Below are 13,232 nucleotides of genomic sequence, written 5' to 3'. Positions count from 1 at the left end.
ACGAAATCTAAAAAATGCGTTTCCGACGCTCCATTCAAATTGGGAGTGTCAATATCTCGGAAATCCATGAAGCTTAAATAATACTCCAACTTAATTTTCTCGATGAACTCTATAACAGATGTACAGATGGAATATCTCTTTTAGTTTCTAAGGTACTGCGCAACTTAGACACCTTAAGATAAATAAAAACGTATTTTCAATGCTCCATGACCTCAATTGAATTACCCAGGGTCAACATGGTATCCAAATCGGTCAGAATAAGTGAAAAAAAAGCGCCACAAAATTTTTTAAAGTATCATGAAAATATTCAAAAAGGGAGAGGTAAATAACAGATCAATTTAATCGTCTCGTTAAGCTGTTAAACTAACACACCGGGTTCGAATATCTCTTTTAGCTTACGAGATATGGGGTCACCTATTTTAACGATTTTCAAATAAAATTGAAAAAGTTTTCTTAAAGTGCATTTTTTTTCGTTTTAAATATCTCGAAATGTTTTTACAAATTTTAACGTTTTTACATGTATAAAAATAGTGTGAATGTGATGCATTAATTTTGAACAATCCTGTATATAATAATAATATTTCTTCCGCGCCAAGGTACATTTTTATAACCCCATTTAGCTTGAATGAATGAATGAAAACCCCAACATAAAAACACTTACCTTTACCCTAAACACCCTATAATTGTTTTCAAAGTTTGGCATGCTCTCAGGATAGGAAGCGAGTTCGGAATGAAACCAGTGAAAAATCGACTGTAATATTTAAATGGTTAGAAAGGCAAAGTGACTAAAAAGGAAGGAATTTACAATGGAACACACATTCAGGCAGCGAAATTAATTTCGGCCCTTAAAAATGGGTTCACCATTCACTATTTTTTGCCTTTTATAAATGCAGACGTCTTTATTATGCATATGCCCTATAATGAAACGAATGTATGCATTCATTTTGCAAAGCCTTTGCCCTCTCGGTAACGCCTATGCAACAACGTTATTAATCAACGGTGACTAAGCAAATTTACGTACTTGAAACAATGCCAAAAAGACCTTTTAATCCCGGATTTTTTAATTATAATATGACACAAACGGAGTGGGGATGTCTGTTCTTTGCCAACACAAAACGCGGGTTTGGACGATCATTTTTAATTAAACGATAATCCGAAAATACTAAAGTGATTCACTTGCCCTGAATCGTTTTTGAGAGCTACAAATTTCAGAGTATAACTGAACAATAACATCGTGTTTGTACTACTAGTTTTACTACAATATGCACCATATCTGCTTTTTACAATCGACTAATGACGGTGAAAATCCATCAGATATTGGGTTAATATGGTCTATACGTTTCAGGTGAATTGTTCATTTTTTCTTTTATTACATTTGGGAATAACGCTTAGCAGACAAAGGTTGTGGGAGCGGCAGAAATGTACACTGTTGTCCGTTAAAACTGACCGAGAATAACGTTAACCCTTTACTCACTTGTTCGCAGTTCGGTGACCAATCCATCACCATTTTCGAAATTTCGAAAAACAATAATAAAAAAACGAGAAATAATAGTTAACTAAACGGCATGGAAGGTGAATGTTGAAAATATATTAAACCCTATGAAATTCTTCTTCCAATCGCTGAGGAACGACAGTTTTTTAGGATGAGTGGTGCTACCATTCCAAGAGGTTCATTTGAGGTAAGCGCTTAGTGTTTGACCGTTGTGTCTAATTAAACTTGTCTTTTTTTAATTTAATTTTCTGCGTTGGTGATTACTCTAAGTCGTGTTTGCCAACGTTTAATTTCTTTTTATGTGTTCGGGGTTGGCCTCTTGTTCAAGCATAGGTAAGCAAACGTTAGCAATGTTTGCTGAACAAGAAGCCACACGTCAGGTTTTATTAAGTGAAATATATATACCTTCCTTAATTTTACGCTTCTCTGATAATGCTTCTTTCGTAACGATGCAGTCATCGTTCCATTTAATTCTATGATTATTATCAAAGGCTTGCTGACATATATTTGACCTATGAAATTCTCTATTTTTAATCTGGTTTGATGTTCGTTAGCTTGTTTTTTAAAGGTCTAAAGATTTCTCCAACATAAAATTTCTCACATTCACAAGGAATTTTGTATATGACATTTTTGTGTATTCATTTTCGTTCTATTCTGTCTTTGTAAGTTTTAACTGTAGAGTGTTTTCCACCCTAAATTCTTACATTAAATTTATGTCCTAATCGTCTGATTTAATCTATGTACCTGCCATATAGGGATAAGAAGGTTTCAATAATTTTATTTTGATTTTGCCTCATTATAAATTTTTAGAAAAACATTTAACTATAAAATTATTAGGATAATGGTTTCCACATTAAGCATTTTTTTAATGTCTTTTCGACATTGAAATTTTGTTGTTTACATATAAATTTCGCCCGATCATATAGACATTTTATAATCCCCTCGTTTGCCATAATTGGCTGGTTGGAAGTATAGTTCAAGTAAGGGTTTGTGTTTCGTTTAATCTTCTTTATTTTTTAGACCAGATTCAAAGTTTTTCATGCAAAAATTGCTAAGTATGGGAAACAATGGGGATACCATTGCTATTCCAGACTTTTGCTGCCAATGTTATAATAAATAATTATAATGTAATAACAAAAGTATTTAGAATATTTTAAAGAAATCTAGACAGTGGATGTGTAGGTGAACTTATGCCACTAACAATAAGCCTTCAGGATATGTTATTTTAGTAGATGTTAAGAATACCGTTAAAATGAGATGTGTTACTGTTATTACATGTTAATTTGTATCTTTCTACATCCGTGAAATTATTTTCATGTTTTTGAAATGGGTTATAAATTTACCTATCCAATGTTTCTGTGGGGTTTTTATTTCATTTAGTGTTCATTCATCATCTAACAGGTTCTTCAATTTTTTTACTCATAGGTAATACAATCCTTTATGGCTGTAGTGTTACCTTTGTCTGGTGGAAGGATTTTAATATTATTGTCTTTGAGCAACGAACTGAGTGCCTTTTCTTTGAAAGGGATTAAATTTTGTTCGATTTCAACAAGTTTATCTAAAAGTAGAATTGACCTAATTCTAACTTGTCGTTGGTATTCTCGTGGTAAATTTTGCATGAGTTAAACGAGCGACACTACAATTTAAGTCTAAAATTCGTAAAAAATAAATAAAGTAATTAAATAAAAACTTTCCTTTGTTCGAAACGAGTGTTTCCCGGAAGCTAACTCTCATAGACTGCTACTTGAATTGTAATTCCAATCATCCAATTACGTTAAAAAAGATATCGTAAAATGTTTATATCAAATAAATTTAATATACAATGAATAAAATTTCAATGTCGAAAAGACATATAAAAATATTTTACGTAAAAACAATTATCCTAGTTATTTTATATACAAATATATTCACAATTTTGAACAGCCTTTAATGAGACAAAATTAAAATAAACCTATTACAAAGCTTTTTGTACCATATATCACACATATATATGACCAAATCAAACCGTTAGAAAATAAAATGAAAACACTACGATTAATTTACAAAGGCAAAATCACAACACAAAAAATGTCATTACAGTGGCGAAACCTGTAGACCATTAAAAGAGAAAATTCAAGAACACCATTACATTTGCACTAACACAATTTCATAGATCAAATGTGTGCCAGCATGTCTATAATAATGATCACAGGAAAAGCAACTATTACTAAAGACGCATAAAATGAAAAAAATGCATATATTTTTTTTTTTTTAAATCGATATTTGGCCTCCTATGAAGTAGGCATGGAAAATACTTCATTACCTATGCTTGAGCAAGAGGTCAACATCAAACACATAAAAAGAAACAAAATAGTAATAAATATCACCATATCAGAAAATTAAATTTAAAAAAAAGTTAAATTAGGTATAATGATCAAACGCCATCAGTTTCTTTAAATCAATCTTTTGCAATGATAACATGAATCATATCACACAACTGTCATTCTTGAGCGATTGAGAAAGTGGAGTTTTTCAGAAATTTTACATATTCACCTTCCACTTCTTTTAGTTAAATGTAAATTTTCGTTTTTTTAATCATTTTTCCTAGGTTCTAAACGTGATGACGCCGAAACGTTAGCAAGGGTTTTCGTCTAAGCTCTCAGTAAACAATGAATGTTACTCTCAGTTAATTTTTAACTAACAATAATACGTAATCCCACCCTTACTAATGGACAAGGCGTTATTTTTAAAGAGAAAAAAAGGAAAAAAGATACTAGGTTGAGTTACACACATAGTAGGTCTATTGTTGCCGACTAAAATGCATTTTGCTTAAGTATCTTTAATCTGAAAGTTAAGCTCCTTTTTGAAATTAAAATTCCAAGAACCGCAATTTTCTGGACGCGTATAAATCGACCAATTTAGAAAATAAAAAATTAACAAAGACTGTGTAAAGGCAATTACGTTTATAAATGTAGGATATATTTCCTTGTAAGCCTCTCCGGCGAACTTTACAATATTAATCGGATTTAAGGACTTTGTATAATCCTCAAATTATGGTTTCATATTTGATGCATTATCTTTCCGCATAAATGAGTTATTCTAAATTTTTTGCCCTACAAAAATCTTATATTAGCATTTTGAATTCGAGACACGCAACGAATATCGATGTGAATAAATAAAAAGGCAGTGAGTAAAAAATTTCACATTTGTACCGTTTTTATACGGATAAGCCTAAATCAAGGCAGAAATTTGACCTTTCTGTTGGGGATCGACAATAGTTTATTAGGCATGTGAAATTCGTTTTTCTTTAAGGCAAATCTGGCTATTAAAATAACAAAAATCCTAAACCCTTGTTTTTCTCGTGGCATTTTTTCGTGAAAGTTTTACCAAATATATGTGAAGGGTTTTTATTACAAACAGATATTAACCGTTCGGAAAAGGGCTATAGATACAAAGGGTGTAATGGAAAAGCAGTGTAGCATTCCTCTGGGGCCAATAGTAAAAAGGATAAAAAGGCTACGCTAATGTATATCCTTTATTTTGACAATTTACTCTGGCTGCCAGATGGATTTTGGATAAGGTCACTCCAAGGGTCGTTAAACATGAACGTGCACCATCTGCATATCTAGGCCCTTGTTTTCCCTACGAAAATTGCCTTGTTTTATTTAACCGCTTCAATATATCACCCATAAGCTTTAAGGAAACCTCCTTAGCATTTACAACGTTTTAAACTTTGTGTGTCTATAGAAGTTTGGCCAGTGATGTAACTGGCACGCCAGTGATTGCCCAACTTATTTTTCTTCTTTAAAGAATAAATTGGATAGGAACACTTTTATAGAAAAGAGTGATATATCTATCGGTGCGCAATAAATTCCTTTAACCAGTAGAAGTAGTCCAGCAAATAATAGATTTCTTTCGATTTTCAGCTAAAGATTTTCACCTTTTAACTTAAATTTCTCGTTTAGTGCCCGGAATATCTTGGGAAAGAGGTAGTGGCTAGAGGCACGTCAGACGTGGATAAGTGTTCCGGCACGTCTCCGTCTCATTAATTAGGTTATGTGACCGGAGTTATAAATTTCGTGTTGTGATTTTCTGCAATGGTAAACGGTTTCTCGCCATTTCGTACTCTACCGCATTTATTAACAGCTAGAATTTCAATTTTGTATCCTCCGAGCAGACCCATTGAATTTATTTCAGCCTCGAATCCAGCAATCTTTAATTTAAAACTTCTCCTCAACTTGAAAGTTAATTTGCAGGTGCAATTAAAAATCAATACTCTTTTTGTTAACGGAAAACATTTTTTCAGCCAACTCTGGCATACTAATCTGACGTTCCTCGCTCTGCAACTCCTAAGGAAATAATTAAAAACTTTAAAATTGGACCTTTTGTCACCGGACTATTGCTGCCAGCAACTTTAATTTTTATTCATTATTCTTTTGAACAAAACTTACAGCTTTCTTCGAATGCTCAGTACATATATAGCAGTCTTGGTCTAACTTTCCTGCAATTTAAGCCTTTTTCAAAACACCTAAATAGATTGATACCAGTCAATTTACATGAGAACTGCTAACCGTATTAGTTTATCCAGGTAATATTTGAGAAGATTCCAGAATAACTAAATTTTGCAACTGTATTTCTATCAGATTTTACAATAGTATTCGTTAACAGTGTCATTTTATTCTCGTAAATTTCGCCTTGAACCTGTGGAAACTTGTCTGAAAACATATTTTCTTATGGCAAATATATAAAAATTTCAGGTAACGTTTATCAAAGATGTGAATTTAAAGGCGTTACTATATTCGAATAAATTATTTCTTGAATTTTTTCAGAAAAATTGTATTTATTATTTCGACCGTATTACCAATCGAGTCAGCTTATTAAATGTATCAATTTATCCCATGCGAAGCTTAAATCGCTGAAGAAAATTAGAGACATTTTTATTGTTGGTTTATCGGATGTCGCTTTTTATAAGCGCCTAATGGCCGTTCAAAATTTGTATTACCTAATAAATAAGTAATAAAGTCTCTATGATCCCAAGAATTTATGACATGACCTTTCCGGACACCCTGTATAGGTATTGGAATTCAATAATTAGGTGCTAAAAAGCGAAGTCATATTGGTGTTTTACCGGTTAATAGAAATTTTAAAACATTAGAAATATGTATCTCGAAGAAATTTGTTAAAAGCAAAAATTTTTAATTACACTCAAGATTTATGGTTCTTTTAAAATATCATAAAAATCAAAAATTATCGTTAAAGTACAGAAACAAAAATATATGTTGTAAAATCTCTAAAGAAATGTGCGTATATAGATAAACTTGCAACTTAATACATTTTACAAATTGTATCGACATATTTTACCCTGAAAATTTACACGGTGACTGTTAATATTAATTTTCGAAATATGAACGATCAAGCTTTAAAAATGACGAAAAGCAGGGAAATTTTTTATGTAATATTGTTTTTCGTTTAAAACAAAAAAGGAAACCCAACTTGTAGTTCTCTTAGGGGTATTTCAAATACTTCAAGCTCCAAAACTCCCTTGAAAACAGTTCAAATTTAATTTTAAATATTTGACAATTAAAGAAATAAATGTGGGAGTAATTCCAGTAAAACCCTAAAAGTAATATATTTCTTTAAAAAATATTCGTAAAGAAAGTGAAAATTATTTGTTGAGATCACTCACTCCCTAAAAAAATCTCGATTCATATAAGACATAAACAAACTACAACCATACAAAATACAACATTGGCACACAAATTGACAACAAACATTAAAATAGTTAATATGATTTTTGGAAGTTGCAAATTTTCGAGCTATCAAATTTCCCTTTCACGTTGCCAAGAGACTTATTTTTTCGTTATCGGCATAAATATGAAAACACTTACCGAATAACAACAGTATAATGGGTAATCAAACCATTATTAGTTCCTTTTGGTGGTGCCCATGAAAGGTTGGCAGCAACGGAGGAAAAGAAAGTGATCAATGGTCGTCCAGGTGGGTCTGGAACATCTGGAAATATAAAATTTTTGTATTAAGACAAATTGGGAAATAAAGACGAGACTAATAAGACATGAATTTGCGCCAGAGGCTAGTAATTGTATTAACCTATATACAATAACCGAAATGCCTATAAATTAGGACGCACACTGGGTAGACATTTGCATAACACTAATAACGGTTTATGGCAAATTTGACGTTTGTAATTATATGCTATTGGGGAGTCCGTAATCAAGTAGTATGATTCAATTTTAATAATCTAATAACACCGAAATAATTTATGATGATATGATAGTTTTAGTTTTCGACCTGGTGGAAGGCGGCAACTTTGATTGAGCGCATCTTTTAGCCAGCCCTCAAAGTCAAAGTCCGGATAATTAAGAAGCCGATTAAAAATTTTAACTAGAAAATGTAATCTAAATGGTAATAGGACCTCCGGAAATATTGCCGGATCGATCGACATATTTCCTTTCCAGACTTCCTAAAAAAACTTGGTTATGAACTGAATGAATTATTGAATTGTTTTGGGGTCGGATGGGGAATTACCATAACTCAAAGAGACGGAAACGCTTGCCTTCGCACCATAAAATAGAAGAAGCAGTTTTCGAAGGATCAAATATTGAGTTGTAGAAGCACACTATACTACGGAGTATTCGGGGCTTATTTATTGGGAAAAAATCAAATGTGCCTGTTGACTCGCTGCGTAGGGCATATTTTATTTATTCCATGGGGCAAACATGACTAGCGGTTCCTTTAATTTCGAATTCCTTTTATGGCGAGGCCTCCTGGTAATTATTAGGGCCTCGACGAAAATATTTAAAAGGAAATATACTTAATCTAAATGGTAATAAGGAACGCATTAACCCCAGAAATAGCCCCAGATTAATCAAGATTCTAAGCTTTTCATGAAGAAAACACTCAACAAATTGAAGACATTTATGTTTGATTATACGATGTGTTCTAAGGCAAGCTTAGGGATAAGAGACACTTAAAACATCTTATCGTCTCATTAGACCTTGCGTTTTCCTGATTTTCTATTTTAGCCTTGTTTTCTAGTCTTATTTCACCCAAGCTTCACTTAAATAGAATGTATACTCATTGCACCCTATGGAACATCCTGCATATTATTTGTGCTTCAAAATTACTCTCGGAAACTGTTATCCCATAGTCCGGTAGTTTTCAGTATCTTCTTTCTTATTAATGAAACATTGCTACATTGTTTGTGTACCTAATCTGAAAATAGTGTAATATAAGACTTTCAATATAGAACACCCTAATTAAACAGATTCATCCGATAAGACTCTTCCTTACCAAACATTAAATTAAAGTACCTAAGCCCGAAGGTCTGCTTTAGATCTGAACCCAAATTAAATTTTCTTGTGCAAATATTTTTTGGCGGGGGATGTAAATGGGATCCCAATTAATTTTTTTTCCTTAACTTGTTTGTTCAATCTTTAAGAACTCGCGCTGAAATACCATTTTGGAAATATGTATTAGAGGAACAATTTTTAAAAGTTCTATTGCTTTATCAAACTGAAAGAGTTTACATAACGAAAATGGAAAAACTCACAAACAAGGCTTGAAATCAGAGAATCTTTGGCCTCGTTCTTGTCGGCTTGTCTACAGCAAACTTCATCAAACAGGCTGCCAATCAAGCTTGTGGCTACTTCAGGGGCTACCGCGAATTGAAAGTTAACTTTATCGAGAGAACTTTAAGGTTGGTCATATAGGAAACTTGCATTTGACACAGCAAATGCTGAAAGCGAAACCCTTAAGAAATCTACAATTTCCAAGCAAGAATACACCTTAACATTTTTTTAATTGAAAATTTATTTTAGTTGGCAAAAGAAGATTCCATAGATACCCCTTGGAAGTCATTTAAAGTGAATTAAGCATCGTAAAAGTAGCATTTTTGCTGACCAGGGCGGACCATTTCAAACTCTAATTAAAGCCCGTAAAAATCTACCTCGAACAAGAATCTTTCTGTATAAAGAGAGGCTAGATAAACTCAATAAAAGTAGCTAATGGGTTCGAAAAACCTCACAGTTGTTAAACTTGATTAGACCTGAATAACGTTGAAGTGGAGTGTATTTTTAAACATTGTTTACCTGCCATTCGTTTATCGATTGAACGTCACTCTTAATGCTCCTTTTCGAATACTTTTAGTGTCCTCATTATCAGGCATTATGGCTAATTCCTTTGGAAAATAAACAAGCAAAATTCTGAAGAATCAATTAATAATTAAGGAAATTATTCAATAATGCTAAGGTGTAAATAGTTTAGGGCTAACCTTTAAGGACGTTGATTAATAAGTTTCGGGAAGGGTTCGAAATTACTTTTGTATCCTTGTTACGCTGAAGGTCAATCGAATCCAATCAACTTGCAAGTCCGTCACAAGACACACGATAAATTTCGGTTATGTCAGAATAAACTTTCGCCAAAGAACAATGATTTATTGTGAATAACAACAAAGTAATGTGCTAAAACTCTATTTAGTTAATCAATCTAAACACTAATTAACTCCTAAAATATTCACAAAACATTGATTAGCTCTGGTCGGTAATGGAAACCAGATTCATCGCTAACCCTTGATAAAGGGACAATGGAAGTTCTTAATTTAATTGTTGTCTTTGCCGCTGCTTTCTACTCTCTTAAAATTTAATTGAGAAATCTTTTCTCTATCTGTCGAGCGAACGTTGCACGTTAAATTAGATTTACTTTACTTCAAATGTGTTACTTTTCTATATAAAGACTACACAAAATGTTGAGGTCTTTTTACTATGTCACTATGTCACTGAAACCACCTCATATCCTCTTATTCCCAATCGACTAGCACCAATATATTATTCAAATTAAGATGATTGTGGAACATTATACCGTTTATCGCCTTGTACATTCCCTTGCTTCCTCGACATCAAATGTTAACTATCTAATATTAGCATAAATTACATGTGAAGATGAAGCATTTTTAAAATCTGATGAAGTGAAAATGAAACTGATGTTTAGAAATTGGTGTCCCCGTGGACCAACACTCAAATAAACTAAACTGCCCGTTAAAACGAATGAGGCACTAAATTTTTTGGCATTTCTGACCTAGTTTCGGTGCTTTACAGGCTCATTGTGTGGAACGAAATGGTGTTTTTGACAGTTATCACTAGTATCTATATACGGGGCAAAGCATAATAAAAAGTAGAAAAGCTTATCCAATCACCATTTTGCAGAGCGACAAATTTTTGTATTGACTTTTCCTTAGTTTTTTATTCACTCTTAACTCATTTTCGTACACAGAAATGAATTCTATAGCTTACTCGACCTATCCTATAAACCAACTTTTTATGCAACTTTAGTGGCGGTTAAAAACTATATAAAATGCAGAACAGAAGGGTTCAACCAGAATAAGAAATCCATAACTCCCAAATTGAAAGTTCTAGAATGTTCTTTTTGGTCGAAACGTCTTTACCTATTCTTAAAATACTGAGAATATGAGCTCAATTCGCGTCTTTGCTTGGAAGTTATGAGCACTACTGGGAATCATCAAGTTCGAATAAGACTACTTGAGTGTTCAACTAAGTTTAGCACTTTAAAACTCTAAAATGGAAGACTCCAAAAAGTTTATTTTTGGTAGAGACAGATTACCTACCCTTAAACTACTACAAATATGAGATTAATGGACCTCTTGGCTTTGGAAGTTATGGTTAAAAATAGTAGAATATCTACGAAAAGCAATGATATTAATCGAGGACTCAATCAATCATAAAATTTTACAACTTCGAAAGCGAAGAATATAGAATGTTTCTTTTTGGAAGAGAAAAAATTCTATATCTACCCTAAAAGTATTGAAAAAATGCCCTCAATTCACTTCTTTGCTTGGAAGTTATCGACAAGAGCAACAGCAAATCATTAAGACCCCAAAAAATTATTTCCGAGTTCACGAAGTTTTGAAATGTATAACGAAAGACTCTAAAATGCTTCTTGTCGATAGAGAGAGACCCCTATACTGCCCTTAAGATTCTGAAAATATAGCCTCAATACAATTTTACCCTTGGAAGTTATGATCAAGAATAGTAGGACATCATCATGTACCAGTTTATAAATTTATATTTCTCAAAGGAAAGATTTTAGGAGGTTGGTGTTAGAAAAAATGAGCCAATATACAGGGTGAGTTATAATTAGGTCTAAAGTTAAAAAGAAAGGTCGATTTCTTGACTTGAAACATTAAGAAAAGCTCCTTTTTGGAATAATATCCCTTGTTCTAATTACGGCTTTCATTGTATCTGAGATACGTGTCTGGAATATATGTATAGGGTGAATCAAAAAGAATTAGCCAACACTAAACTGGAAATACTCGACACCAAAATATGGTGATTGAGTTCAACATAGCTTACACTAATGTCACTGGAGACAGCGTGAGAGCGTGAGAGCGTTAAGAAATACAGCGTGGTCAAAGTTTAAATTTTATTCTGAAATGTTTCAATAGTTAAGAAAGTTTTGATAGCATAAATCTGAAAATTGGTAATTTTATTTTTTTTGGTATGAGAATCATGAATTTTAAGCTTATTTTGATGTTACTCTTAGAAGGCATTAGTTTTACAAATTATTTAAGTAATTTAAAACATATTTATATACATTAAAAAGTGAATTATTGAATAAAATATAAATACATTTCCAAGAAGTAAGTATCTCATTGAAATAAAGCTTGACCTTGTATAAACTAATACTTTTATTTACTTGAGAATACCAAATTACGATGTTGAGTAAATACTCGTAAAGAAAATACTTGAAACAGATAGGTATTATTTCAATTGATACTTTAGTTCAAATTAATGTCCTTTTACTTTCGATTTGTCGTATATTGTTAATTGTAAAGCATTTCCTTGATGATCTAAGGAAATTACGTGCGGAATTAGATATTCATAACAAGTATTCACTTTCTCTATATACACGCCCCTGCTCACAATTCCTACCATTTATTATATTCAAATAGTACCTGATATTGTCAGTATAAATTATATCAATACCTAAAATTGTTGATGGTTTAACACATTGAACGTCATAGCAGACACCGGTGTCTGTTCAGGTTTACCTCATAAGCCTGCAATACAAATCGGTGTGCGTTAATATTTTTTTGTGCCAGACCTCACAAATTCAAATTGAAAAGGGTCCCATATATCAGCAAACAAATTGCGCAACACATGCTGTTGTGCAATAATTTGCCAATGTATAGCAGTGTTTAATACGTTGTACAATTATTTAACTAGTTTCACGAACGTTTAAATATAATTTTGTGCAACAGGAAAAAAGCGGAACGCATCGTGCGATGTATGTACGCGCTGCGTTCCATTGCGCACCGTTCTTCTATTGTAGAGTTATCGTAACGCATCAATTACTGCCCTACATTGATGAATGCATGTATAACAGCATATATTGCGCGATTTTTTTTAGTAAGGTATAGGTACCTTATGAATAATGCAACTGAGCAGTACAACACGTACTGTTCCATAATAATTTGTTAAATGTATGCCAATGTTTCATGTGTTACGCAATTGTTTGACTAGTTTAAAAATATTTTAGATACCTTGTTAAAGGGAAAAGTTGTGAAGCGCGTTGTGTGGTGTATGTACGTATTGCGTTTCAATGTACAACATTTTTCAGTGGTGGGTTTGTCGAAACACATCAAACATTGCCATACATTGGCAAACTATTGTTCAACTAAGCTATGCCCAACCAATGTGTTTGATAATATATGGGTCCTTAGTAAGTA

General features: G+C 32.5%; 1 protein-coding gene across 4 annotated transcripts in view; it reads right to left on the bottom strand.

Moving 5' to 3' along the window:
* Ptp99A (Protein tyrosine phosphatase 99A) overlaps positions 1-13,232 on the bottom strand; it is a 217,263-nt gene that overhangs the window by 171,049 nt on the left and 32,982 nt on the right. For all 4 annotated transcript variants that reach the window (XM_066391188.1, XM_066391189.1, XM_066391190.1 and 1 more), the window contains exon 3: positions 7,360-7,483. In XM_066391188.1, coding sequence (XP_066247285.1) covers positions 7,360-7,483 — 124 coding nt within the window. The remainder of the gene's footprint in view (positions 1-7,359; positions 7,484-13,232) is intronic.

Source organism: Euwallacea similis, chromosome 6 (assembly GCF_039881205.1).
Source record: "Euwallacea similis isolate ESF13 chromosome 6, ESF131.1, whole genome shotgun sequence".
NCBI classification, from domain to species: domain Eukaryota; kingdom Metazoa; phylum Arthropoda; class Insecta; order Coleoptera; family Curculionidae; genus Euwallacea; species Euwallacea similis.
This window is presented reverse-complemented; position numbering and strand designations above follow the sequence as displayed.